Here is a 27,483-nt window from a genome sequence, read left to right as displayed (position 1 = left end):
AGATGCAGATGTAGGTTAACTGTTGATATTCAGTTCTGATAAAGTGGGTAAAAGATTAACCAAACAACATCATATTAGTTTAAACTTAAGTCATTAGTTTCTCCAAAAACGGATAGTGGAACCGTTACTCTAATGTATCCTGCAAAATGTGCTTATCAACAGCCCACGCACAACATGATTTTTTGGGGATGGGGCTGAGTACTTAAAAAAGAAAAGAGACAAATGGGTTTTTCTAACAATAAAAAAATGGTAGTAACGGCTGTACATAATACAGGAAGCTTCATCACAGATGTTTACCCATTTACTTTCTGGGACATCACATATGATGTCTGTAAATGTCCCTAAATCACCGGCTCAGGTTTTGAGTTTTATGTGGCTTTCGTTCCCAGCAGTACAATCCTCTCTATTCTTTCAGGGGACAAACAACAAAACCCGTTTCCCACACAGACAATACATCCTGACAACCGGCCCGTGAGACCAACCCGCCTCAAATGGAGGAAAAACTAGGACTAGAAAAATGTTCAACTGGAAGGCACTTCCCCTGTGAAATTTCTTGCTAGTCAAAACAGTAAGAATGGCTCCCGTTTTAAAATATGCAAATGGCATTTCAAACCTCTACACGGGACGACTTATTCCGGGGGGGCAGAAGGGGAGGGAGATGGAGAGGAAAGAGCACCCCCACTCGTCCCAAATTCGTGTTTCTAAGGGTGAGTTATGAGAAGGGCGTCGGGAAGGTCTTTCTACAAAGCTGGGTGGCTGCGGAAGTCCTTATTTTTCCTAATTTGGTCCCAGCTGTGACAAGGGAAAGTGCGCCCAGGGTGGAAGAACACGCAGTCGGTTCGTCACGTAGACAACCCTCCTCCAGGGGTCCCAATTAAGTGTGCAGGCCCGACTTTCCCTCCGAATCCGGGCCTCAGGTGTTCCCTCCCCTCGCCACGCAGCCTCGGAGGAGACAGTGTCCCCCCCCACAAACACACAAAGAAGCTTAAACTGCCCGAGCCCCCAGCTGAAAAATAATCACCGCCAACCTGAACTTGTGGGCGGGGAGGCAAAATCCCAAAGCTTCCCCACCCAGGGAAAACCTTTGGCCCCAAAGGTCCCTTCGTCCTGCTTAGCCTGGCCCAGTATCTCTCCCTCCCGCGTCCGCGCTTACCCAATACCAGCCGAGCTACGTCCGAAGGTAGTAACATGATCGAAGCCGCAGAAAGAACCGCAGGAAGAGACAAGACTCAGGTAAAAGCCAACACAGCGACAACCCCTGCGCCGCATCTCCCGGTTCCAGTGGCTGCACTGAACCCGCGGCAAAATGTCCCGCCTCTTTCGCTCCACGCCAACCAATCACTTCCGCGCGAGAAAGAAAGGCGCCGAAATGAAACCCGCCTCCATTCTCCTTGGAACTGTCGTCATTTCCGTCCTCACATTTGGAGGGGTGGGGCTGGAGGGGGCTAGGAGGTGGGGCGCATGCGCAGGAGCAGGAGCCAAAGGACGAGCCGCAAACGCAAGGTCGCACGCCATTGGTGGGTAAGGCGCAGGCGCGTTTCCTCAGAGGAGCGGAATGTTTTGGGGGCGTGTTTAGAGTGGAGGGCGTGCGCTGCTTGGCGCGCATGAGCAAACAGTGCCTTTCTTCTTCCTCCCGAGATGGACGCTGCGCGGTCACGCCAGGTTTGAACCGGAAGCCGCAATAGCACACGGACGCCCGGCTGAGGCTGCTGTGGCCGCGGGGCAAGGCGAGTGGAGCGGGGATTTAGGCTTCTGCCACCGCTGCCTGCAGAGATTGCGCTCTGGCAGTCCGAGGCCAGCGGTAGGGGCGCGGAAGCAACGCAGTGGCGTCGGCGTGGGGGAATTCAGTCGTGTCCCAGCTCTTCTGTCCTAGCCCCCGGCCCCCCCTCCTCACGCGCTCCTCCAGAGCGGCCCTTGACTCCTTTCCAAACCTCATCTTTCCAGGCGCCCTGTCCTCATCGCCCTCTCCCGCCGTCTCTGCGAGCCCCTAGCGGACTTAGCCGTGAACTTCCTTCTTCATGTCCTGAATTGGATCCTCCTACGCACCTCGTTCCCTGTCACTTTAGGGTCCAGATTTAACTAGATAACTTGACTAATCATCCTTTTTTCTCTCTCTCATAATTAGTTTTAATCAGCGAGCATTTGTTGAGGCTTAAACTCCAGACGCGTGGTTAAGAGCATGGGCTCTGGAAACACACTGCGGGAGTTCGAATCCTGACTGTCGGCTGTGTGACCTCGCTGTACTGTCTTCCTTGTGATAGCCTTGCCTGTGGTCAACGCTCAAGAACGTTCGCTGCTGTTTTCACCAGGTACATATAAGTAAAAAGACTATTACAATTCAGGGTGATAGTACGATAGAAGAGTGCTGTGATGGTAGAGAAGTGAATGAAGTTCTGTGGAAACTCAGCCTGGGAGAATCAATTCACCTTGTGGTGAGACCTCGCAGTGTTAAATTTCCCCGGAGGATGGTAGGAGCCTTCCAGACAAGGGAAAATGCATGTAAAGGCACAAAGTGTAGATGGTTCCTGAAGCCCAAGAGTGAGGTTTGGCATTGAATAAAATAGATTTGGATATTTTCAGCGTGTAAAAGTCATAGGAATGGAGGAGATCACACTGGGAGAACATAGGGTGAGAAGTAAAGCGACAAGGATTCTCTTTCAGGTGTGGGTGGAAGAAAAACCATCAAAAGAGACTTATGAAACAGGAAGGAAGAGAATGATGATAATTGCTAACGTTTATTGAGCATTTGCTGTGTTCCAGGCACTGTCAGACATGTACATCCATCCTTAGATAACTGTTTGACGTGGGTTCTGTTGTTGTTTTTCATTTTATCATTGAGAAAACTGGGATTTAGAAAGATTAGCTAACTTGCCCAAAGTTATACAGCTTATAAGTCGCAGGACCAGGATTTGAAGGAGCACAGTCTGACTACAGAGTCCACACTAGAAAAGAATGGCATGCCAAGGGCAAAATTGTATCCAGGAAGGTGGGATGTAGGCATCCTGGTCAAATCCTACAAAGGGATTGACTTGGTTGAAATCCAAAAAGGAACATTGAATTTGTCAATTGAGAGGCTGTTACTTAGGAAATAGGTATCGAATCAGTTGCATCTTGGGTGTGGAACCTTGTTAGTTCTGGATTAATATATTAATTAAATTCAACTTTATCTGGTGACACGCTTACTCTAGCTGACTACTCTCTAGTTCTTTGGTCATCTTTCAGTTCCTCCAATATACCATGCACTTTTCCATCTTAGGACCCTTTGGCTATGCTATTCTTCTTCCTTAAATTGTTAGTCCTCTAGCTCTGTCTGTGATTGGCACCAGTTCATTCAGATCTTGGCTTTATTGTAGCCTCCTCTGTGACGTGTTCTCTGAAAGTTTATCAAAAATGATCCTCTCCATTGTTATTGTCTATTTGTTTCCTTTGAGTCATATCACAATTTGGAATTATGCATTGATTTATCAGAGTATTTGTTTATTGTCACTCTCCCTCACTAGTTATCACTCCACAAGGTTAGGATTTATGTCTATTTAGTTTATTATTATCTATTTACTTTATGTGTTTAGCTATCCTTAACATAGTACCTCAAACACAGTAGTTGCCCAGTAAATATTGTTGCATGTATCAGTGAATGAACATCTCTTGTTTATGTAGATAATTCTGAACTGTTTTGTTTTCTTGAAAGTAATCAATCTTTGAAGGAGACAAAAGGAAGTGCAGGAAAGCCACAGCTTAAAGAAAAAAAAAAGTTTGCCTCTTCATGCAAGTATCAGATGTTCAGTAAACATGCATTTTTTTCACTTTACAAATAACGTCTTATAGTATATTTAGGAATAAAGGTGCCTACTTTGATGGTTCTTTGGATGTTGTTAAGATATTTTCGTTGGTTAGAATCCCAATTTTATTTTCCTTATTGAGTCAATCAAGATGGCTTTAAATTAAAATTAAGCAAGAAAGGGGAAGAGTCCTAGATAAACCCATAAGGAGTGGAAAAATAAAAATGATAGTCCTTGTCCTCAAGAAGGACTATCAAGTGAAAAAGACTATCAAATAAATAATAACCTGTAATCTACAGCAGAGTGAGTAAAGGGGGTTGTACAAGGGATAGAGGGATCAGAATAACCAATGAAGACAAATGGAGAAAAGAATTAGAGCTATCTGCCAATGAAATAGGTAGTCTTATTAGGTAGTTTGCTCTCACTGAGAGTTTAAAGAGAGGGCAATAATTTTGTAGGAGGGATTTCTTCCTTTGTACTAAGATTTGACATGGTCTCTCAATTCCTCCCAATTTTAAGATTCTGTAAGAATAAACAGGGGCAGAGAAACATACTTGATCTTGAAAGATTGAGTAGAATTTATATGAATGGATGTGAAAAGGACTTTTCCCCACCTTTTTTGCTCTTGAGATCTGTATACATGTAGATATAATCAACATACATATGTACATTTTTTTCTTTGTTTATAAACTAATAAAAATAAAGCTGCTTTGTAAAAATGCTCAGAAATACTAAACTGAAATGTTTTTCTTGTAAGATTTTTTGTTTAAAGGAAGGTTTGATTATATAAGAAAACCTAAATGGAGGAGGCATACTGCAATGGCATTAAGATATAGTAAGATATAGTTGACATTTGACATTTGCAAGGGATATCGCTATAGCATGTAATTTCCCTTTAAAACAGGAATATTATTTTCCTCCTGTTTTTACGTATTAAATGAGAACCATAAAGCCAATTGAGATGTAAGTGCTAGGCAAGGCTTACTATCTCTGATAACCTCCTACATATCAATTCCAAAGCATAAGCAATTTAAGCTTTTGGCTCAGTAAACTGATGAGTCACTACATTTAAGAAAGGGTGCTTTTACGTGTAGTTCAGTGGGTCAGTGTTAAATCCTTAAGTGCTGTTTTCCTTATTCTTTGCCTGGCTGTCCCCTGTTCATCTTTTATCTTTCAATTTAAACGTCATGTTTCATAGAAGAGGTCTCAGAGCAATGAAGTAAATTATACGTTTCATATTTTTATCTTGGTACTGTCCATAAAACACACATTTTTGTTTTAAAGCTTTGTTTTGATGTATTCTAGGAAAATCTCATTTAAATAAGGAAATGTTAAGAAAAATCATTGTACCTTTGATCACAATATGCCTATAGTTATACAGTTAGATCTAACAATGTATTAATACCAGTCTGAAATAATTTTGTGTATATATATTTTTTTTTACAGACAGTGATATGTTTTCTAAAATTCTGAACCATGAGTCTAGCACTTAATGATCTGCTTATTTGCTGCCGTCAACTAGGACATGATAGAGCTACAGAACGAAGGGTAATAAATTACTTAAATTTAATCGTTCTTTGAAACAAGTATATGATTGGTAACTGATTATTATGTTCTTTAATTTTCAGAAAGAAGTTGAGAAATTTAAGCGCCTGATTCGCGATCCTGAAACTGTTAAACAGTTAGATCAGCATTTAGATAGCAAACAAGGGAAATATTTGAATTGGGATGCTGTTTTTAGGTATTCCATTCTAATTTTTTTTACTGTCTTTATTTTCCTCTTTCATTTGTGTTTCTGTTGTGATAGTATTTTTTTGTGTATGTAAGTCTTGTTTATCTTTGCTCCCTGTATACCATTGTGCCTTGCATTTGAAGTTGGTCCTTAATATTTACCTGAAGGATAATTTTTAAAGGATGTTCATATAGAAAAACTTAACATTTTTAAATCATTTCTTCAGTAAAATGTCTTAGGTATCTCACTCAAGGTTAGAGAGAATTCCTAGGGCTGGCCCCGTGGCACCACTCATCAGGTCATGTTGAGGCGGTGTCCTATATAGCACAACCAGAGGTACTCACAGCTAGAACATACAACTATATACTGGGAGGCTTTGGGGAGAAGAAGGAAAAAAAAAAGATTGGCAACAAATGTTAGTGCAGTTGCCAATCTTTAAAAAAAAAAAAAAGAATTCTTTTCATATCAATTAGTTCATAAGACTTTATTTCAAATTAGAGAACAAAATTGTTATAGTAAGTGCTTTATTATTACTTTGACATCTTTAAATATTGCTCTAAGTAACTCCCATATGTTAAATTATAACAAAAAAGTAAAAGGAATTTTAGAATAATTCCATATTAATGCAGTTAAAAAAAACAAAACTTAGGCATTAGAAAGACACAATTGATTCCTGGACTGGAGTGGCAAACAGAATTGATGCATTTTAGATGTAAAACAAGAAAGAGAATATTTTAAATTAATATTAACGTGGAATACTGAGAAACTTGGAGCAACATTTTGCAGTCAAGAGGAAGAATGTGTATTTACTTGTTCTTAAGTGTTTAGAACAGAAAATGTATTTTATTTTTTAGCTCTTATTTGGTACTATTGACTGTTACAGATTGCAATGTGGATAACATGAAAAATGCATGCTTCTTTTCCTATGGTTAGTTTATTTCAGATACCACAAATATAGTTATTAACTAAAGATGAATACTACTTTGCATAAGCTGATCAGGTAAACCAACTATGTAACTGGCGTTTACAACTAATCATGGGTATCTTTGAGGCAGGCTTCATTTAAAGGTTAGAAACATTACCAACTACCTAGGAAAGAGGTGGGTCATGTATAGAATAACAGAAAGAGGTGAGAGAGATTTGAGAGCCCTTAATAGCATTGCAAGCTTTTAATAATAAAATGAAAGAGTAGATAGTAAAGTAATAGAAAATCATGGAGGTTACAGATTAAGAGCTTTGCAGACCAGAATTCTAATTGGTGTTGTGGGGCTAAGGCCATGAAAGAGAGATTTAATTGTTTCATTTAACTGGTGCATTAAAGCAATGTGGGCTTAAAAGATGCTTTTTTATGATGGCATGAAGAGTTTTTTGAAACTATTATAATAATTTAAGCATTTAATGAGTTTCTGAAATTCCATTTTGTTGTTTTGAAGATTTTTACAGAAATATATTCAGAAAGAAATAGAACATCTGAGAACAGCAAAACCAAATGTATCAGCCTCAACACAAGCCGGCAGGCAGAAAAAGATGCAAGAAATCAGTAGTTTGGTCAAATACTTCATCAAATGTGCAAATAAAAGTAAGTGCTGTTATTTATTGTAAATAATTGGCTTGATAGGTTATTGTTGCATGAGTTTGGTCTGAATATGGTGAGATAAGAGTTGAGTGCTAACTCTAATTTCTAGTACATATAAGTTTTCATACTATAGGTTTAAATATTTGGAGGAATGTATGTGAGCATGGAATGATAGAATCTCAGAGTTGAAAGAATTAAAAATTATTTCAACTGCCTATTCTTCTTGGATTCCCTCTATATGTCCCTAGTACTTAGGTATCCTTAATGATTGAACATACCTTTTGGGGCCAGCCTGGTGGCTCAGTAGTTAAGTTCGCATGTTCCACTTCGACGGCCTGGGGTTGCCAGTTTGGATCCCAGGTGCAGACTACACACTGCTTGTCAAGCCATGCTTTGACAGGCATCCTACATATAAAGTAGAGGAAGATGGGCACATGGATGTTACCTCAGGGCCAGTTCTTCAGCAAAAAGAGGAGGATTGGCAGCAAATGGTAGCTCAGGGCTAATCTTCCTCAAAAAAAAAAAAGATTAAACATACCGTTTGAGGCTTTCTTTTCTATCTTTGGATAATTTAATAGCAGTGAAAACCTGTCTCCTTTTGTTACTGCCTCTGCCTTCTGAGGTAATACAGAAAAATCCTAATCCATTTTTTTAGTATGATATCCTTTGAGATATTTGAAGTTAACCATGATATTTCCTCTGAGTCCTCTCCTCTGAGCTAAACAGACCTACTTCCTTCAGCTCATATGACCTAGTTTTTGGGTCACTATCTTCTGAATATTCTTGGTTTTGATTATATCTCTCTTAAAATGTGGGACTCATACTTAAAATTCTGATCGGTAGAAAGTGGAGTAGGAGTTGAATATCTTTTATTCTTTACTTTTACTAATTCATTCTAAGATCCCATGAGCTTTCTTGGCAGTCAAAATTCACACTCTTAACTAACACTGTGCTTACTATTGGTTTAAAAAAAATACCAACTTCTTTTTTGCTCCTGATGAGCCACATGTCTCCCATTCTGAACTTGTACAGTTGATATTTTGAAGAATTGATGTTTTTGAACCAAAACACAGGATGCTAGTAGGCTTGCGGAAGGATGTGGGCATCATACAGTGCTGAAAAACTAGAAACAGATATATTTGTTTAGGGACTTTTGAGCTCAGACTTTGTTTACTCTTCACAATTAAGGATGTGGCTTTGTAATATCAAATTTAAGAATCAGAAAAACCCAATGTTGGTAAACATTGTTAAGTTGAAGGCCATAGGTTGTTAGTGAATGATATATCAGAATGGTGGTATGAGATTTGAGTCTAAAAAACAGTAGTTTAGCGAAAACTTAGTTTTCCAGCTCCTCTGGATGCTAGTGTATGTGGATAACTACAAGCTCTTGTCAGGGAGTCCAGCATAGACAAAGGAAAGCTACACAGAAATATTCTGCCCCTGCTTTTCCCCTGTGTGATAGCCCTGCATCCATTAAAATTTGTATTCTTGGCTACTAACATTGGATTCTGAATAGCTGTTAATATGTACTTACAGAGTTTGTGAGTGAGTGAGGGAAAGATACCAAGCCCATTTGTAGCGCACCAGAAAAGTTTTCAGCTTATATTCTTACTTTACAATGAAGAAACCTTCAATTCCAAAATTAACAATGGAGATTAACAATGGAGATTTGAAAATGTATGAAAGTGTCAATATGTAGATTTACATGAATGAGTGGGTGAAATTATCAACGTAACATCATTTAAATGGTTGAAAAGTGATGTTTTTTATTTGACTTTATTTTCTTTCAAGTTTGATTTAGTACCTTAAACATCTTTAATCTTAGAGCAAAACTAGGGTGCTACTATCCTGTCATCTCACTTCTTCAGTTGTTTTCCAAAGGTTGGAGGGTTGGTGGGAATTTAAACACGTGTCCAGACTTTGCCAGACTTGCTTAGCATTGCTATCCAAGGTATGATGAAAGAAACAGATTAGAAAAAACGAGGCAGCTGGGAAGGAACCAGTTAGCAAATATTGCTCATTCCCTTGTGTAGGCATTTGTCTGCTGCTGTGCAAAGCATAGGCAGAGCTTAGGGAATAAAAAAATCCAGCTGTGAAAAATGTTAAGTTCCATGAGGTTCCTTAAAGTCTCTGCAGCCAACTTAGTTGTCCCTTTGAGGCAAATGTTTTAGAAAAGAATATCAGCATAATTCTTAAAACACTTCTCACGTTTGGCAGAGGAAGGAAATATATTGAAATTAAGGACAGGGAAATATGATTTCATGCTGATATTAATTTTTGTGATTATTCAACAAATGTTTATTAAGCCTCAACTATTAGGACAGTTACTGGGCTATATGTTGGGATATAGAAACTAAATAATTCCTTTTTTTAAGGGTACAATAGTATAATAGATTTTATAGATAAGAAAATGTTATAAGGACTGGAAGAGATGCACAGGGGTTACCACAGAGTATTAGGATTGTGGATTTCATCACTGGCCAGATACCTTGAACTATGATATAAGCCATAAGTAAAAATGATTTTGTAGTTATATTAGTGTATATTTATTTTCCATAGTCTGATATTTCTGAATATGATAACTGGTCTCATAAGAAAATCCTAACCCAGAACACATTCAGATAAGCATAATGATTTACGCCTTGCTTATAGCTTATAATGAAAAATCTTATGTGCAATTTTGACTGTTTATATTGACGTATGATAAAATTTCAGCTATGACGTTGAATGATTTGATGAAAATAAAAAATAATTTTTAAGTATACTTTTGTTACCTTCAAGAATATATCCATTAATACTAAATTTTCAGGACCTCTAGTAAATAAATAAAACCATAAAAATTACAGCCTTACATATTTATATATGCTATTATAGGTCTTGGAAGTAATTTTGCTTTTCAGAGTAAATATCCTTTTTATAATCTTATGTTATTTTAATAAATTTATTCTTTATAAAAAGTACCAAGAAACTTTGGACCATTTTAGGTCTAATGCTGGAAACTAAATTATTAAGGATAGAATGAATGAATGTTTCTGCTGTATATTCCTACAGGGATTGGCAAACTTTTCTTATAAGGGGACCAGACAGTAAATATTTTCGACTTTTCAGGCTGTATCCTTGTAGTCTCCCTTCTCAATAGCTCTGCTCTTTTAGCATGAAAGTAGCCATAGTGAATATGTAAATGAATGGACATGGCTGTGGTCCGATAAAACTTTATTTCCAAAAACAGACGGCTGGCTGAATTTTGCCCATGGGCCTTACTTGCTAATTCCTGCTCTATGAGAAGGAGGTTAGTTAATAGTGATTTCTCAAATGGAATTATTTATGTAGTTGACCTTCCAATAATCTTTAATTTATTTTTCTTAAGACTTATATGTTTTTTTTAAATTTATTTGTTTATTTTATTTTTAAATAGGAGCACCCAAGCTAAAATGTCAAGAACTCTTGAATTATATCATGGATACTATGAAAGATTCATCTAATGGTGCCATTTCTGGAGCTGACTGTAGCAACATTCTGCTCAAGGACATTCTTTCAGTGAGAAAATATTGGTGTGAAATATCTCAGCAACAGTGGCTAGGTGTGTTTTGAAATTTGTTTTTTTGTGAATTTTCCTTGTGAAATGAAATTTCACCAAAAGAGCAGTCAGAGTCTATCTATATCCCCAGATGACCTCACAGTTTAACACTATGTTAGTAAAATTAAATACTTACAGAATCTGACCCTTAGTTTTCATTTATTATGTACTTCTTAAATTATTGTCAATAGTGATATATTAGGTGCCTGCTATCAGAACTGGATTTACAGAATTGAAAGATGCCATACCTGTCTTCAAAGACTTGACAGTCCAGTGGCAGACAAAACCAAGTAAAGCAAAAATTATAATGCAATATGACATAGATATGTTTGAGTGCTTTGAGTTCACAGGTCAGTGATGCCTAAACTCAACCATGATTAAAGCAGAAAGAAGAAAGCAGAGAGAGGTCTCATAAATGCGAAAGCGAGAGTTTCAAGTTGGAAGGGTATGACATTTTAAGTGTTGTAGAAATAAGATACAAAAGTATTCATTGGCTTAGGCAACTAGCAGGTCACTGGTAAGGTAATGGAAACCAAAAGTGTTAGCATAGGATATATAGGACCTAGTGACTTAACAAGGTAAGTAGTGGGTGCCAGGGAGAAATCTAGTGTTGTTGACAGTTTGTATGTGAAAGGTACTGAGAGACCACAAAGGAAGGAAGTTATCGTCAGAGACTGAAACATTTGAATTTATTGATTTCAAGGTGGAGCATTTCTGGGTCTGAGTGAGTTTAATGGGAGAAAATGGGATTTGGCTTTAACGAGGTGATTTTAAGCCAGATGTAAAGGTCTTCTAATAGAACCACCTCTGAAAATTTACAAACTCAGTATTGTTCGTTGAAAAGTATTTCAAGATAAATTGTGCTAACTATATTGAAAGACATTTATCTATATTCTTTACTGTCAGTTTATCATTTCAAAATGAGATATATGTGGACCATAAAACTGTGACCTAATGAGGGCCCTGCATTACACTCTACTGTTCCTACATAAATAAAGGCCTTCTCAGTTGTTGCATTAGTTTCTTAGGCGTCATCTGGGGCCCTTGCTGCTGCTCTGAACATCAGGGAGGCTGTGTTCCAAACACGGCACTCAACAAGCTGAGTGGCAGCTTTTGGAGGATAGACCAGTGATGTTTGGGATGCTTCAACACATCTCTCACCAAAATGGTCCATCCTAAATATTTAGAATATTTGCACATTTTACATTATTACTTGTAACCATGGGTCTCACTGAAAAAAAGGCAGTTCTTCCTCGAGTCTCTACCGTGATTCCATCATCTGGCATGATCTCTGAAATCCTCTTTCTATTTTTAAGCAAATTGCTATCACTTCTAATAATCAGCCTTTTTGTTGAATTTTCTAGTTAGCTCCATTCTCTGAAACTTGCTTCTCTAATGGGGACTTTGTTCAAGAAGTGGAGTTTAGGTTCAAAATAGACATTTGGGGGACTGGTCCTGTAGCCGAATGGTTAAAGTTCTGTGTGCTTGACTTCAGCAGCCCGGGGTTCATGGATTTGGATCCCAGGTGTGGACCTACTTCACCATCAGCCATGCTGTGGAGGCATCCCACATACAAAGTAGAGGAAGATTGGCACAGATGTTAGCTCAGGACAAATCTTCCTCACAAAAAAAAAAAAGAAAAATATATATATATTTGGTAGAGGTGGTGATTGAAGCCATGGTTATGGATGAGATTGTCCACAGAGAGAATTTAGAGTGAGATGAGAAGATGGCCTAAGACTGAGCCTACATTTCCATATAAATTTTGGAGTCAGCTTGTTGATTTCTACAAAAAATCCTGCTGGGATTTTTTTTTTGAGGAAGATTAGCCCTGAGCTAACTACTGCCAGTCCTCCTCTTTTTGCTGAGGAAGACTGGCCTTGAGCTAACATCCATGCCCATCTTCCTCTACGTTATACGTGGGACGCCTACCACAGCATCACTTTTGCCAAGCGATGCCATGTCTGCACCCAAGATCCAAACCAGCAAACCCCATGCTGCCGAGAAGCGGAATGTGCAAACTTAATTGCTCTGCCACTGGGCAGGCCCCCCTGCTGGGATTTTGATAGCAATTGCATTGAATTTATTGAACAATTTAGGAAGAACAGACAGTTTAGCAATGTAGAGTCATAGAATCTGTGAACTTTTCTTCGTTTATTTAGATCTTTTTTGATTTAAAGAAATCACTGTTTTATAATTATCAGCATACAGGATTTGAATATTTTTTGTTAGATTTATACTGCAGTAGTTTGTAAATTGCACTGTTTTTTAAATTTTGATTTCCATACTGTTAAATGCTATTATTACAGAAGTACACTTGATTTTTGTATATTGGTCTTGTATCCTGGGACCTTGCTAGGAGCTTTTTTGTAGATTCTGTGGGAGTTTCTGTTTAGATAATCATGTCATCTGCAAGTAGTAGAGAGATTTTTTTCCTTCATTTCCGAGCCATGTGGCTTTTCTTTCTTTTTTCTGCCTTATTATATTGGCTGGGACCTCCAGTATGATTTTTTTTAATAGTAAAATGTTCGTGATATAAAATTTACCATTTTAACCATTTTTAATTGTAGTTTGGTGGCGTTAAGTATATTCGTATTGTTGTAGACCCATCACCATCCATTTCCAGAACTTTTTTCATGGTGCCCAAACTGAAACTCTGTATCCATTAAACAAGAGCTTTCCTTTCCTCCCTTCCCCAGCCCTCCACAATCATTCTACTTACTGTCTCTATGAATTTAACTACTCTAGCTACCTCCTATAAGTGAAATCATACAATATTTGTCTTTCAGTGCCTGGCTTATTTCACTTAGCATAATGTCTTCAAGGTTCATCTGTGTTGTATGATATGCCAGAATTTCCTTCCTTTTTAAGACTGAATAATGCTCTGTTGTATGGTATATACCACATTTTGTTTACCCACTAACCTGTCTTTGGACACTTGGGTTGCTTCCACCTTTTGGCTATTATGAGTAATGCTGCTATGAACATGGGTGTGCAAATAGCTGAGTCTTTGCTTTCAGTTCTTTTGGATGTATATCCAGAAGTGGAATTGCTGCATCATATGGTAATTCTATGTTTAATTTATTGAGGAACTGCCATACTGTTTTCCACAAGGGCTGTACCATTTTACATATCCACCAGTAGTGCTCAAGTGTTTCAGTTTCTCCACGCCCTCACTAACACTTGTTCTTCTTTTTCTTCCTTTTTTTGATAATAGTCATCCTAATGTGAATGTGTGTGAAGTGATATCTCATTGTAGTTTTGATTAGCATCTCTCTAATGACTAGTGATGTTGAACCTTTTGTGTGCTTATTGGCCATTTGTTTGTCATCTGTGGAGAAATATCTGTTCGTCTTTTACCTAGTTTTTAATCAGATTCTTTTTTTGTTGTTGAATTGTTGGAGTTCTTTATATATTCTGGATATTAATCCCTTATCAGATGTGTGGTTTGCAGATATTTTCTCCCCTTCCATGCGTTGCCCTTAACTCTGATGATGGTATTCTTTGATGCACTAAAGTTTTTAATTTCATGAGTACAGTTTATCTTTTTCTTTTGTTATCTGTGCTTTTGGAGTCATTTCCAAGAAATTGTTGCTAAATCCAATGTCATGAAACTTTCCCCTTATATTTTCTTCTAAGAGATTTGTAGTTTTTCCTCCAGTATGATTTTTGAATAGGAGTAGTGAGAGCAGACATCCTTCTCCTGTTCTTGGTTTTGGGGGAAGCATTCAGTATTTGGCCATTAAGCATGATATTAGCTATTAATACAGGTTGAGGATGTTCCCTCCTATTCCTCATAGTTTTTATTATGAATGGATGTTGAATTTTGTTAAATTTTTTTCTGCATCTATTGAGATAATCATTTGTTTTTTTCTCTTTATTGATATGGTGAGTTACATTGATGGAATTTTCACAGGTCTAGATAACCTTATATTCCTGGGATGTACCCCACTAGGGCATAATGTATTATCCTTTTTATATATTATTGGATTGAATTTGGTCGTGGTGGATGTTATTGGAAGATTAACTATGAATTCAGTTTCTTTAATAGAATTTCTTTTTCAGTGACCTTTTGTGGTTTGTTTCTTTCAAGAATTTGTACATTTCATCTAAGTTATTGAATGTATGAGCATAAAGTTGTTCTTAAACATTATTGCCTTATTATCCTTTTAATATGTGTAGGCTCTGTAATGATATTGCCTCTTTCATTACTGATTTTTGGTCTTATCGTTGTTAGTTCTTTCTGTTGTTTTGGGTTAATTTGTTTTCTAGTTTCTTAAGGTAGAAGCTTAGATGATTGATTTGAGAGCTTCTTTCCTAATATGTGCATTTAGTGTAAGTTTTTCTCTACTGCTTTAGTTACATCTCAGAAATTTTGACAGTGTTGTATTTTCATTTTTCTTTGGTTCAAAATATATTCTAGGTTTTCTTGAGAGTTCCTCTTTGACCCCTAGATTATTTGGAAGTTGTTTAATTTCCAGTTGTTTTGGGGATTTTCCTGTTTTGTTTTGTTTTCTTCCTTTTATGGTTTCTAGTCTTAAGTACATTATGGCCAGAGAACACACTTTTTATAATCTAAATTATTTGTAATTGTATAATTGTTATGATTTCTTTTATGACACAAGTTAAGATCTAACTTGGTGAGAGTTCCATATGTTTTTGAAAAGAATGTGTATCTGCTGCTGTTGGGTGAATTATTCTATAAATGGCAGTTAGAGTCAGTTGGATGATGGTGTTCAGTTCTATAACAGACTGGTGTGGAAGCATGAGTGACAAGTGAGGAAATGTATTAGCAAATACAGTGCTCCCTCAGTACCCAGAGGTGATTGGTTCCAGGACTTGATGCTCAAATCCCTTATATAAAATGGCATAGTATTTGCACATAACTTATGCACATCCTCCTGTATACTTTGTCATCTCTAGATTACTTTTAATACCTAATACAATGTAAACGCTATGTAAATAGTTGTTACACTGTTGTTTAGGGAACAATGACAAGAGGAAAAAGTCTGTACATGTTCAGTATAGATGCAACCATCGTAGGCCTTTCGGATCCACAGTTGGTTGAATTCGTTTGTGGAACCCACAGATGTGGAGGGCCGACTGTGCAGACAACACTTTCAAAAGATTTGATTGCAAGGAGAAGGAAAAGAGGGGTCCTGTTAAAGATGAGAGTGACTGGAGTATATATAAATGTAATCGAAGGGATTCAGAGGAGAGAGAGTGGTTGAGTATGCAGGAAAATTGATATGTGTGTTTCCTGAGAAGAAATGAATCCAAAGCAAGAGCCCTAGGATTGTCCAAAGGAAGATAGTTTTTCTAATAAGATAGGAAGGAAGAAAAGTTAAAATCCTTTAGTGGCTTTCCTGTAGAACTAATATGAAGTATGAACTCCTCTTCTAGGCCTTGGAAGAACTGCATAGTTTTACTTCTTACCTTAACTAAATGCCCTCTCTCATCCTTCTAATTTCTGTGCTTTAGCCACAGTGGCCAATATTCAGATTCTCTACCTAGTGGTTTCCAAACTTTTTTTTTAAATAGACTTTATTTTTTTAGACCAGTTCTAGATTCACAGCAAAATTCAGCAGAAAGTACAGAGTTCCCATATACTCTCACACGTATACACCGCCCCCGTTAGGAACATCCTGCACCAGAGTGGTACATTTGTTTCAGTGAGCCTACATTGACACCTCATATTACTCAAAGTTTGTAGTTTACTTTAGGGTCTCTCTTGGTGGTTTACATTCTGTAGGTTTTGACAAATGTATCAGGACATGTATCCACCATTATGGTATCATCCAGAATAGTTTCGCTGCTCTGACAATCCTCTGTGCTCTGCCTGTTTATCCTTACCTCCCCTCTGATCCCTAGCAACCACTGATCTTTTTACTGTCTTGTTAATTTTGCCTTTTCCAGAATATATAGTTGGAATCATATAGTATGTGGTCTTTTCGGATTGGCGCCTTTCACTTAGTAATATGCATTTAAAGTTTCTCTATGTCTTTTCATGCCTTGATAGCTCATTTCTTTTTAGCACTGAGTAATGTTTCATTGTCTGTTTGTACCCCAGTTTAATTATTCATTCACTTACTGAAGGACATCTTGATTGCTTCCAAGTTTTGGCAATTAGAAATAAAGCTGCTACAAACATCCATGATAAGTTTTTAACTCATTTGAGTAAATACCAAGGAGCATGATTGCTAGGTCATATCGTAAAAGTATGTTTAGTTTTGTGAGAAACTGCCAAACTGTCTTTCAAAGTGGTCCTTAGTAATTTCTATATTTTTATATGTATTTAATTTTAATTTAAAAAATAAGAGTTCTAATATTTCCTCTGACACTGCTGTGAATCATCTCATGCACTCCTATTTAGAGAGTGCAAGCTCTTTCATGCCCCATGGCATTTGTCCTCTTGTCAGAGACTACCCTTTGTGTGGCTGGTTTCTTCTCATCCTGCAGGTCTCAGCTTAAATGTCACTGCCATTTTCTGATTGCCCATTCTAACTTTGTTCTTCTCTTTTTGTTTTCTACCATAGTACTCTGTTTCCTTCATAGTACTTTTATGAAAATAAACAACACACTTCTAAATAAATCACGGGTCGAAGGAAAAGTCTCAAAGGAAATCAAAGCATACTTAGAACTAGATGAAAATGAAAATTACAACATATCAAAATTTGTAGAATTCAGCTAAAGTTATGTTGAGAGGGTAATTTATAGCAATAAATGCCTACATTAGAAGAGAGGAAAGATCTCAAATCAGTAATCTTAGCTTCCATCTCAAGAAACTAGAGAAAGAAAAACAAATCCAAAAACTTCAAAGCGAGCAGAAGAGCAGGGATCAGGGGCCGGCCCCGTGGCCAAGTGGTTAAGTTCATGTGCTCTGCTTTGGCGGCCCAGGGTTTCACCAGTTCAAGTCCTGGGCGTGGACATGGCACTGCTCATCAGGCCATGCTGGGATGGCGTCCCACATACCACAACTGGAAGGACCCACAACTAAATATATACAACTATGTACTGGGGGGCTTTGGGGAGAAAAAGGAAAAATGAAAAAAAAAAAGGAGAGCAGGAATCCGTGAAATTGAAAACAGAAAAATAATAGAGAAAAATTAATGAAACAAAAGACGGATTCTTTGAAAACATCAATAAAATCTAGAACCTCTAGCAAGAGTGACTAAGATAAAAAGAGAAAACACAAATTATTTATATTAGGAATGAAATGGGATATAATTGCAAATCTTGCAGCTATTAAAAGAATAATAAGGGAATACTGTGAACAACTCTATGCACATAAATTTGACTACTGAATTTAAGTGGACCAATTCCTTAAAAACCACACTATCAAAACTCACCCAAGGGACTGGTCCTGTGGCCAAGTGGTTAAGTTCGTGCGCTCCGCTTCGGCAGCCCAGGGTTTTGCCAGTTTGGATCCTGGATGTGGACATGGCGCCACTCATCAGGCCATGCTGAGGCAGCGTCCCAAATAGCAGAACCAGAAGGATCTACAACTAGAATATACAACTATGTACTGGGGGGCTTTGGGGAGAAGAAGAAGAAGGAAAAAAACGATAAAAACTCACCCAATATGAAATAGATAATCTGAATAGTTCAATGACTGTTAAATTGAATCCATAATTTAAAACACTTCAGAAAGAATTTGGGAACAAGGTGTCTCCTCTTACCACTCCTATTCAATTTTGTACTGGGGCTTCTAGCCAGGGCTGTTGGACAAGAAAAGAAAATAAAAGGCAGACAGGTTATAAAGGAAGAAATAAAACTGTTGCTATTTGCAGATGGTGTGATTATCTATGTATAAAGTCTCAAGGAATCTACATTCAATGATGTTATTTGAGGTTTTATTTCATTAGCTCCGTGATATTAAAAAGAAACTCCTTTTTAATATCATGTTGTTTTACCATCTGCTCTATTCAGCTTTTGTTGTTGAATTCATGGAGGAAGTGAATTCATCTACAGGCATGCACTGCAGCCTTTTTTGAAGAAGTTGGACTCTACTCTTTTGAGACTTTTGTTGAATGTCTCATATGAGCTTTTTTACTTCTCACTAGGGAAGCATATGTGTGATTCTGTGAGAATTGCGATCGTTTCCTCCAACTGACGTAAAAGCCCTGAAGCTTGAGCTTTGATCGTTGCATTGCCGGCTTTTCTTTTTCACCTCTCCTCCTACCAAGTAGTAAGAGGGAAATGACAAACATAAGCCTTCCTATTTTCTTTTTTTTCCCCCTTCTTCTCCCCAAAACCCCCCAGTACATAGTTGTATATTCTAGTTGTACGTCCCTCTGGTTGTGCTGTGTGAGACTCTGCCTCAGTGTGGCCTGATGAGCGGTGCCCAGGATCCCACCCAGCCCCAGGCCCCCGAAGCAGAGCGCACGAACCCAACCTCTTGGCCACCAGGCAGGCCCTGGCTTCCTGTTTTCTTATCTCCAAATTTATGTGTATTAACTCACATTTCACCATTATTTAGGTGTTATATGTAGTGAATAAACTTTGGGAAGCACTAGTGTAGAGTTCTATAAAGTGTCAGATATGATAGGAATCATTTGAAAAGTGATTTTACTTATTGTTTGTATTTATATTGTATTTATATTGTCCCTGTTCTTTTGTATTTAATATCTCTGATTTTAAACTGTTTCTGCAGAATCATGTGACCTATGCAGTTGGAAAGGAAGATGCCCATAGGTGTTATTCCTACTCACTTTACTAAGGACTTTCTAATTATCTCCCTGTGGAAAGAAAATCTTGCATATACAACTTTACTTTTCATTGTGTTGGGAGATGATTCTCAATGCATCTCACGTTTCTGTACGTCTTACGAGAGAGACACTGACTGCTTTTTTCCAGACTATTTTTTTATGTATGTTTGTATAGTGAGCCTTGGAGGATAGAGATGATGATTTCCTCCAGGGCAGAGGACAGGTTGGCTTACAGCCCACTTATTATAAAAAGCTTAGGATTTCTCTCATGTCATATAGCTCAGTGTTTGCCCATGTGCCACCTGTCCCTCTTTATGTTGCCTTTGAGACTGAAGAATGCATGCAAAAGTGAAGATACTCTGGCTAGTGTCATTGCTGTGAGAAAAAAAACTGTCGTTTTTCTCTGATCAGGAATCTCACATTTTCTGCCAGCATTCATGAAACTGGTATTCTAATTTGTTAGGTTATGAGTAGAGTAAAATCTCAGACTCTTCCCAGTTCTTGACACATTCTACACACATTATTAATCAAACAGTGTTAAAACAAAACAAAAACTGTGGAGTGTGCACTGTATCAAGTGCTTTGTTAGGCTTAGATGAGGGAATTGGTAGGATTAGAGAAGTTAAGTAGTTTATCTGAGATCTGGCTCTTAAACCGGTGTTTACATACTCTGCTGCCTGTAATTGTTCCTGTCTTGAAGGCAGTTTATGTAAAGTAAAAATAATATTGATGGAATACTTTTACTATATTAAATATAAATTACTATAATTTTTAATCTTTTTGTCTATGTGGGATTATTGAAATTTAAATTGAATTGTGACGTTTAAATTAAATACTTTGATAGTTTTCTTTTAAAAAACATAACTAATATGTTTTTTGTTTGTTTTTTTAAGAATTGCTCTCTGTGTACTTCAGGCTGTATCTTAAACCTTCACAAGACATTAATAGGGTTTTAGTGGCTAGAATAATTCAAGCTGTGACTAAAGGATGCTGTTCGCAAACTGATGGATTAAATTCTAAATTTTTGGAATATTTTTCCAAGGCTATTCAGCATGCAAGGTAATCTAATCTCTTTTTGTTTTGTTTTGTATCAAAAAGCCATTTGGTCTTCTTGTAACACTATGTTTTAGATTCAGTAAACTAAAAATACTATCAATTTTCTAAAAAGTGTGGGCCCATTATAGTAAAAGTAGTGGATTCCTGAAGTGTTAGTCAGGTCCAGCTCTTCCTGAATATCCAATATGCAGGACATGAAATGATGTTCTTAAGCGGAAATCTGTCTTAACTTTTCTAATGAAAGGAAAAGCTAAATGGCCTCTAAGTCATTTCATTTTCCCCATTTTGGGGCTAGATATAATGTACTAAGAATAAACTAAAATAGGAATATATTTTAGAAATATCAATACCTTACATTTGTGTGGCCTTACCCAATTTATAATGTGAAACATTTCATAAGTGGTAGGTATTACAAATCAGTTTTGTAATAATTTTAGACCATGTTTCAGCAGCAGGGAGAGCTAACGGTAGTGATCTCTTAGCACCAAATAAGAACTGGTTTTTTTGTTGCTATGTATTACTGCTGTGATTTTCTTTTTTTCCTGAAACTAAGGCTATTATTATTTGAAAATTAGATTTTTTTTCTTTCAGCATGCAACTTCATAACTGTCTTCAGGTTGTGCATGTTCCCCTGTTATACCAAGTTAATTGTGTTTGTTTTCTGTCACAGACAAGAAAAGAGTTCTGCAGGTCTAAGTCATATCTTAGCAGCATTTATTCTCTTCCTCAAGACTTTGGCTGTTAACTTTCGAATTCAAGTGTGTGAATTAGGAGATGAAATTCTTCCTACCTTGCTTTATGTTTGGACTCAACATAGACCTAATGATTCCTTAAAAGAAGTAATGATTGAATTATTTCAACTGCAAATTTATATCCATCATCCAAAGGGAGCAAAAACCCAAGAAAAAGGTATAAAGAAAGTTTTTGCTGTTTTGAATTTGCTTCTTCATTGAAACATAGAGACTTAAGTATGGAATCTGTATTTTGTAGGAAGTTATGACCTTTCTCTGGATTGCTGTGCTTGGTAATGGTATTAGTCATGAGGATATTTTTTACACATCTTTTTGGAATTTGAAGCTGTGGTTGCAAATCATAGCATACCTTATCATTGTTTAGTACAATACTAGGTATTCTGAGGAGTATTAAAAATATGAGACACTGTTCCCTCCAGGATCTGATTATGCTACAATAATTAGGTGCTAAGAGGTGTGACACAGACCGTAAGAATAAAAGAATTCAGAGAAGGCAGGACCTTGTTTATCCACACATTGCTTTTATTAGAAAATAAAATAGATAAATGTGGACTGAAAACAGCCAGTCAGATTAGTCACTTTCCAATGAAGTTACATACATATTACCGTAAACCTCATAGTACTCCAGGCCCCTGTTTGCTGGGAAAGCCAGAAATGAATGACTTATCCTCCCTTGATGCCTTTACATTTGCCTTTCCGTGAGAGAGTATTGCTTGGATGGTGTAGCTCCATTCAGTAGATAGGAACTTTATTGGGTGGGACTGGAACTGAATGAGTTCCCTGATGGTCAGGCTGCATTTGCCTTTGGGCTTGTGCTAGCCCTTGGACCAATTCATTATGGCCGGTTTAATGATCTCATTAGGAAATCATGCTGCATTGAGTAATAGCTGGTAAAATGGAGGAAAACTGTTGTAGCCACTTTTAACAAAAGTTGTTGTGTGTGTTTCGTGGGCTCTTCTAGTGTGTATAATTAGATGTATTTGTAACCCATGAAACCACTGTAAGTCAAAGAGTGGTAGCTTTTCTTAGGTTTTCATCTTTCACATAGCTCTCTCCAGGATGAAAATCAGGCATATTAGGGGATGGAATGACATGTTTAGGGTTAAGTTACTGCGTATTCAGGATGAATTGAAAATTGGCGGGATGGTGAGGCTGCCAGAAACATGGTGTAGTTTTAGGCTACATTAATAGATTTTATGGTTCTTTGTGGGGAGTAATAGCCCATTGTTTTCCATACTGGTCAGATTACAGTTGGTGTATTATGTTCACCAGATTTTGTAGAGTCAGCATTTAAAGAGGGACATAAATTGACTGGAATGTGTCTAGGGAAAGAAGACCAAGATGATGAGAAGTCTGGATAATATGTCATTTGTACACTTGTTGAAGGACCTGGTAATGTTTTTCTCTTAAACAAAGACATACAGAGAACTTGGTCCTTATATAAAAGAGGGAACATATTAATTGTATTTGTTTCAGAGGAGAAAAGTAATTGGGGGAAGTTTGATTGAGATTTTGAGTTGATTAGAGAAAGATCAGAATATGGAAGAATTTTAGAACAAATACAGTTATCTTTGTGTGAAATGGACACCGTTACGAAGCAGAGCTTGTTTATGATATTGTCAGGGGAGGCATTAGTACTGAATAGAAGGTTGGATCAAATGTCTTCTAATGTTGTTTCTGCCTTAAAGCTGAATAGTTTTGTGGGAGTTGGCAGTGAAAATGAAGTGTATATATAAATTATATTTTAATTTTTTGAATTACAGGTGCTTATGAATCAAGGAAATGGAAAAGTATCTTATACAACTTATATGATCTGCTAGTTAATGAGATAAGTCATATAGGAAGCAGAGGGAAATATTCTTCAGGATCTCGTAATATTGCTGTCAAGGAAAACCTGATTGAATTGATGGCAGATATTTGTCACCAGGTATGGTAGGTCTTGTCACATTTTGAAATTTCCAGTTAATTTTCCTTTTACTGGGCTTTTTAAATGTGTTTTCTGATTAAAAGCCTGTAAACTTACTCTGTATCAGTAACTTTTCCTTTCAAAACACCATAAATATTTGGAATTGCCTTTCTGACTTAAAAGATAACTCTTTTGCACATATAAACTTAGTGAAAACTAACAATGAACTTTTCCATTCTTTTTTTTTTTTTGAGGAAAATTAGGCCTGAGCTAACTACTGCCAGTCCTCCTCTTTTTTGCTGAGGAAGCCTGGCCCTGAGCTAACATCAGTGCTCATCTTACTCTGTTTTATGTGTGAGATGCCTTCCACAGCATGGTGTGCCAAGCGGTGCAATGCTTGCACCCAGGATCTGAACTGGCGAACCCCAGGCTGCCGAGAAGCGCAACGTGTGAACTTAACCGCTGTGCCACCGGGCTGGCCCCTGAACTTTTTCCATTTTTAAAAGATTGTCTGTAGGAATTAAGATTGCCCTAACCTTAATGCTGTTTTGTCTCCTGAGTCAGAAATAACATAGGATAAAAAGTCTCTGTTTTAAAGTGTACAAATTCAGTGGTTTCAGTATTTTCACTATGTTGTGTTACCATCACCACTATCTAATTCCAGAACATTTTCATCACCCCAAAAACAAACTTCGTACGTATTAGCAGTCAGTCTCAATTCCCTGCTTCTTCTAGTACACAGTAGTCAACCATTAATCTACTTTCTGTCTCCCTAGATTTGCCTATTTTGGACATTTCATGTAAATGGAATCATACAATATGTGGTCTTTTGTGTCTGGCTTCTTTCACTTAGCATAATGTTTTCAAGGTTCGTCCATGTTGTACCATGAATCAGTATTTCATTCCTTTTTTTTTGCTGAATGATATTCAATTGTATGGATATATTAGATTTTGTTTATCCATTCATCAGTTGATGGCTTAATGTTTCTTAGGTAAAACTTTTTTCCAAGAGATTTGGTTAACGTCTTGGGTAATTTTATTTACTTTCTTAATGCTAAATTTATGATTTAATCCCTTTGAAAATAGAAGGTTTTGCTTTACTTTTATATTTATTGGTGCTTTTGGTAATGTTCTAAGGAAATACAACTGATGCCCTACTTGGTAATATCTACTTTCTAGAGAGCCATTATAGTCATACAAAATGTATGTTTATTACTATATTATCATATTTACATATATTTCTATAATTTATTACTCTTGCTTTATGACTTCCCTGTATCTTCATTTGAGGAAGAACATTTTTTACCTAACGAACTATTAGAAAACAATAGCAATGTAAAAAAAAAAAGATTTTCCTTTTTTAATTTTACAGGTTTTCAGTGAAGATACCAAATCTTTGGAGATTTCTCAGTCTTATGCCACCACACAAAGAGAATGTAATGATTCCAGTGTATCTTGCAAAAAGAGGAAAATAGAATTAGGCTGGGAAGTAATAAACGATCATCTTCAGAAGTCACAGAATGATTTTGATCTTGTGCCTTGGTAAAATGTTACTTTTTTCTCTTTTAGTGGCATTTTAGTCTCATTTAGTTTTTCTCACAAGACCTTCAGTAGGATCCGTGATCTCATTGGCCTGGCCAGAACTAGGTCATTTGTCCACTCCCAAATCGGTGATTGCCAGGACATGTTGAGATCAACCACCATGGCTCATCTGCTGGGGCTGGGGACAGGGCCACCTTTGCTAAGCATATTCCATAGCAAGAAAGAGGGGAGAATGGCTGCCTGGTAGGCAATCAGTATTGTGTGCCTAATGGAATTCACTGAGTTGTACATCTCAACAGAAAGAGATTTGAACATGCATAGCACTTTCTAAAAGAAATAGATTAGGAAGAAATTAAAGATAAAATGCGAAAATCACAATAATTTAGACCTTATGCCATAATAAAAGGGATTTTTTCTTATTTGCTATGTTCTTTAGTATCATACAGCATTCATGATTATTTAAATAAATAAATTGTGGAATTCTGTGGAATCACAAAATATTAGATCTGGTAGGAATCTTTAGAATTCACCCAGTTCAGCCTGTTTGCTTTAATAAAAAGAAAATTGAAACTGAGAAAGGTTAAGCAGCTTGCCTAAGGACAGTTAGAAATTTCTAGATTACAGTCAAACTTTTCTGATCAGTGCTCTTTTGAGTTTTAGCATGTCGTTGTAATGTTTAAATGTAAGTGAGTTGGGGGGAAAATGTGTTGATTTAGATACCTATTGCTTAAGCTCATGTTTATTTTATATAGTTGAGGGTGCCTATTTCAGATGCTCTGATTTGTCCTTATAGTCAAGAGTTATTTGCTATTGAACACCTGTTGTGTGCTAAGCATTAGGAATAAAGAGATGAATAAGATTAAGTTCCTTTTCTTGAGTAGCACACGTTCTAGGAACTCACACAAATATTTATTGAATTCATTGAATTAATGACAGGGAAAAACAGTTTTTGGGGCCTTTTTTTGGTTTGTTTTCCTGTTTTAAAGGAATGTTACTGGTGGCTGAAGAGCGGGAATGGATGCAGTAACTCAGAAGTAGAGTATTTGTAACTTATTCTTCAAAGTTTTGATAGCAGGTAAATATGATAGCTTACCCAGCTAGCCAAAAAGTTGTGAATCAGTCTGCCACTTTAGGAGGTAAGGTCTAATAAATATTAATAGCAAGTTTATTTTGAGAGTAGTATGGAAAATGATGATGATGATACTTCAGTTAGAATATTCTGAGTACCATGTCTATGTATTTATTTCCTTTTAGTTTGTTGATAGAATTGAATAGTTTTCAAATTAATTACACTTTTTTTCTTTTAGGTTACAGATTGCAACCCAGTTAATATCAAAATATCCTGCAAGTTTACCTAATTGTGAGCTGTCACCATTACTGATGATACTATGCCAGCTTCTGCCTCAACAGCGACGTGGGGAGCGCACACCATATGTGTTACGATGCCTTATGGAAGTTGCGTTATGTCAAGGCAAGAAATCAAACCTAGAAAGCTCACAAAAGTCAGATTTATTGAAACTCTGGAATAAAATTTGGTGTATTACCTTTCGTGGTATAAGTTCTGAACAAATACAAGCTGAAAACTTTGGTTTACTTGGAGCCATAATTCAAGGCAGTTTAATTGAGGTTGATAGAGAATTCTGGAAGTTATTTACTGGGTCAGCCTGCAAACCTTCATTGTAAGTTGATTATGCACTGTATTGGATTTTGCAATATGTGTATATATATTATTTTTCCTGATTTTTATAGTTTGTAACTTCAGTTGAAGATATATTAAATTCTATTTCAGATGCTTTTGTTGTTTGTCTAGGAAGTCTTAAATAAATAAATGTAAATTTAGTTTCAAACGTTGAGAGATTACTAAGCCCAATATTAAAGAATTAAGTGTAAATTTCTTTTATCTGTAATTGACAATTAATTAGTTTGCTCAATATTCATAAACCTTATTTTTTTTAGTAGTACCATGTACTCTTGTGATTAAGAGCTCTTAAGAATCTTCTCAAATGTAATCAGACTTTTTACAGTTTTTGTGTTCATTTCATCACCAGAAGTTTTCTGTACGTCTGCCATGTGCCACGCACTGTGGTAAGCATTGGTGGCACAGCAGTAAATAAGATAGACAAGATCTCTGTCCATCAAAGAGCTTGCTTTTAACAACATTGTCCTTTGTTTTGTTATAGTCCTGCAGTATGCTGTTTGACTTTGGCCTTGACCATTTGTGTAGTTCCAGAAACAGTAAAAACAGGAATGGAACAGAATATATGTGAAGTAAATAGAAGTTCTTCTTTAAAAGAATTGATAATGAAATGGCTCTTATTCTATCAGTTAGAGGATGACTTTGAAGACAGTACAGAGCTGCCTCCAATTCTTCACAGGTAATTTGAGTTCATTAGCATTCTACTGTTTTTGGTTTGGTTTTGTTTTGTAAGGTACCCTCCATTATTTGATACTAAATGGCTTTATTTTACACTGATAATGCAGGATTTTCCAGAACTAGCCCTAAATATTAAACGGTCCCTTTGTTTTTACAGTGTTCTGTGTCTTTGTGCCTGCACCTCAGTCTAGGTCTTTTTACTTCATTTTCACCTGTCTGTCTAGACAGTGAGAATAAGAGGGATATGCACAAGGAGTATGAGTATAATTCTTTGAGCATTTATGTGTTCCTTTGTGATATTTTATAAATAGGTCCATCTGAACATATATCTGACTCAAGAGTATTCTGGAATCATAATAAGAGTATCTTCTAGATGGAATATGTTAAATTAGTGGAGGGAAGAAAATGAGAGAAAGACAAAATGGGACTTAAGCACTAGGGTGGGGAGCAGCTTTCCCACTTAACCATTGCCTTTCCATAG

General features: G+C 36.8%; 2 protein-coding genes across 3 annotated transcripts in view; one reads left to right on the top strand and one right to left on the bottom strand.

Annotated features, from left to right (window-relative positions):
* NPAT (nuclear protein, coactivator of histone transcription) overlaps positions 1 to 1,399 on the bottom strand; it is a 52,134-nt gene extending 50,735 nt beyond the window's left edge. The window contains exon 1 of one of the 2 annotated variants that reach the window (XM_014860767.3): positions 1,154 to 1,399. In XM_014860767.3, the coding sequence (XP_014716253.1) occupies positions 1,154 to 1,190 (37 nt within the window). In that variant the 5' untranslated portion in view covers positions 1,191 to 1,399. The remainder of the gene's footprint in view (positions 1 to 1,153) is intronic. The other variant, XM_070490341.1, reaches the window with a different exon arrangement.
* A 145-nt stretch (positions 1,400 to 1,544) lies between these two features.
* Positions 1,545 to 27,483, top strand: part of ATM (ATM serine/threonine kinase) — a 115,994-nt gene continuing 90,055 nt past the window's right edge. Inside the window, exons 1-12 of the mRNA XM_070490340.1 lie at positions 1,545 to 1,727; positions 2,126 to 2,309; positions 5,226 to 5,327; positions 5,408 to 5,520; positions 6,945 to 7,090; positions 10,503 to 10,667; positions 20,266 to 20,431; positions 21,099 to 21,337; positions 22,944 to 23,107; positions 24,459 to 24,628; positions 25,936 to 26,307; positions 26,809 to 27,003. Of these exons, the coding sequence (XP_070346441.1) occupies positions 5,256 to 5,327; positions 5,408 to 5,520; positions 6,945 to 7,090; positions 10,503 to 10,667; positions 20,266 to 20,431; positions 21,099 to 21,337; positions 22,944 to 23,107; positions 24,459 to 24,628; positions 25,936 to 26,307; positions 26,809 to 27,003 (1,802 nt within the window). The 5' untranslated portion in view covers positions 1,545 to 1,727; positions 2,126 to 2,309; positions 5,226 to 5,255. The remainder of the gene's footprint in view (positions 1,728 to 2,125; positions 2,310 to 5,225; positions 5,328 to 5,407; positions 5,521 to 6,944; positions 7,091 to 10,502; positions 10,668 to 20,265; positions 20,432 to 21,098; positions 21,338 to 22,943; positions 23,108 to 24,458; positions 24,629 to 25,935; positions 26,308 to 26,808; positions 27,004 to 27,483) is intronic.

The sequence above is a fragment of the Equus asinus genome, chromosome 20, assembly GCF_041296235.1.
Source record: "Equus asinus isolate D_3611 breed Donkey chromosome 20, EquAss-T2T_v2, whole genome shotgun sequence".
NCBI lineage: Eukaryota > Metazoa > Chordata > Mammalia > Perissodactyla > Equidae > Equus > Equus asinus.
This window is presented reverse-complemented; position numbering and strand designations above follow the sequence as displayed.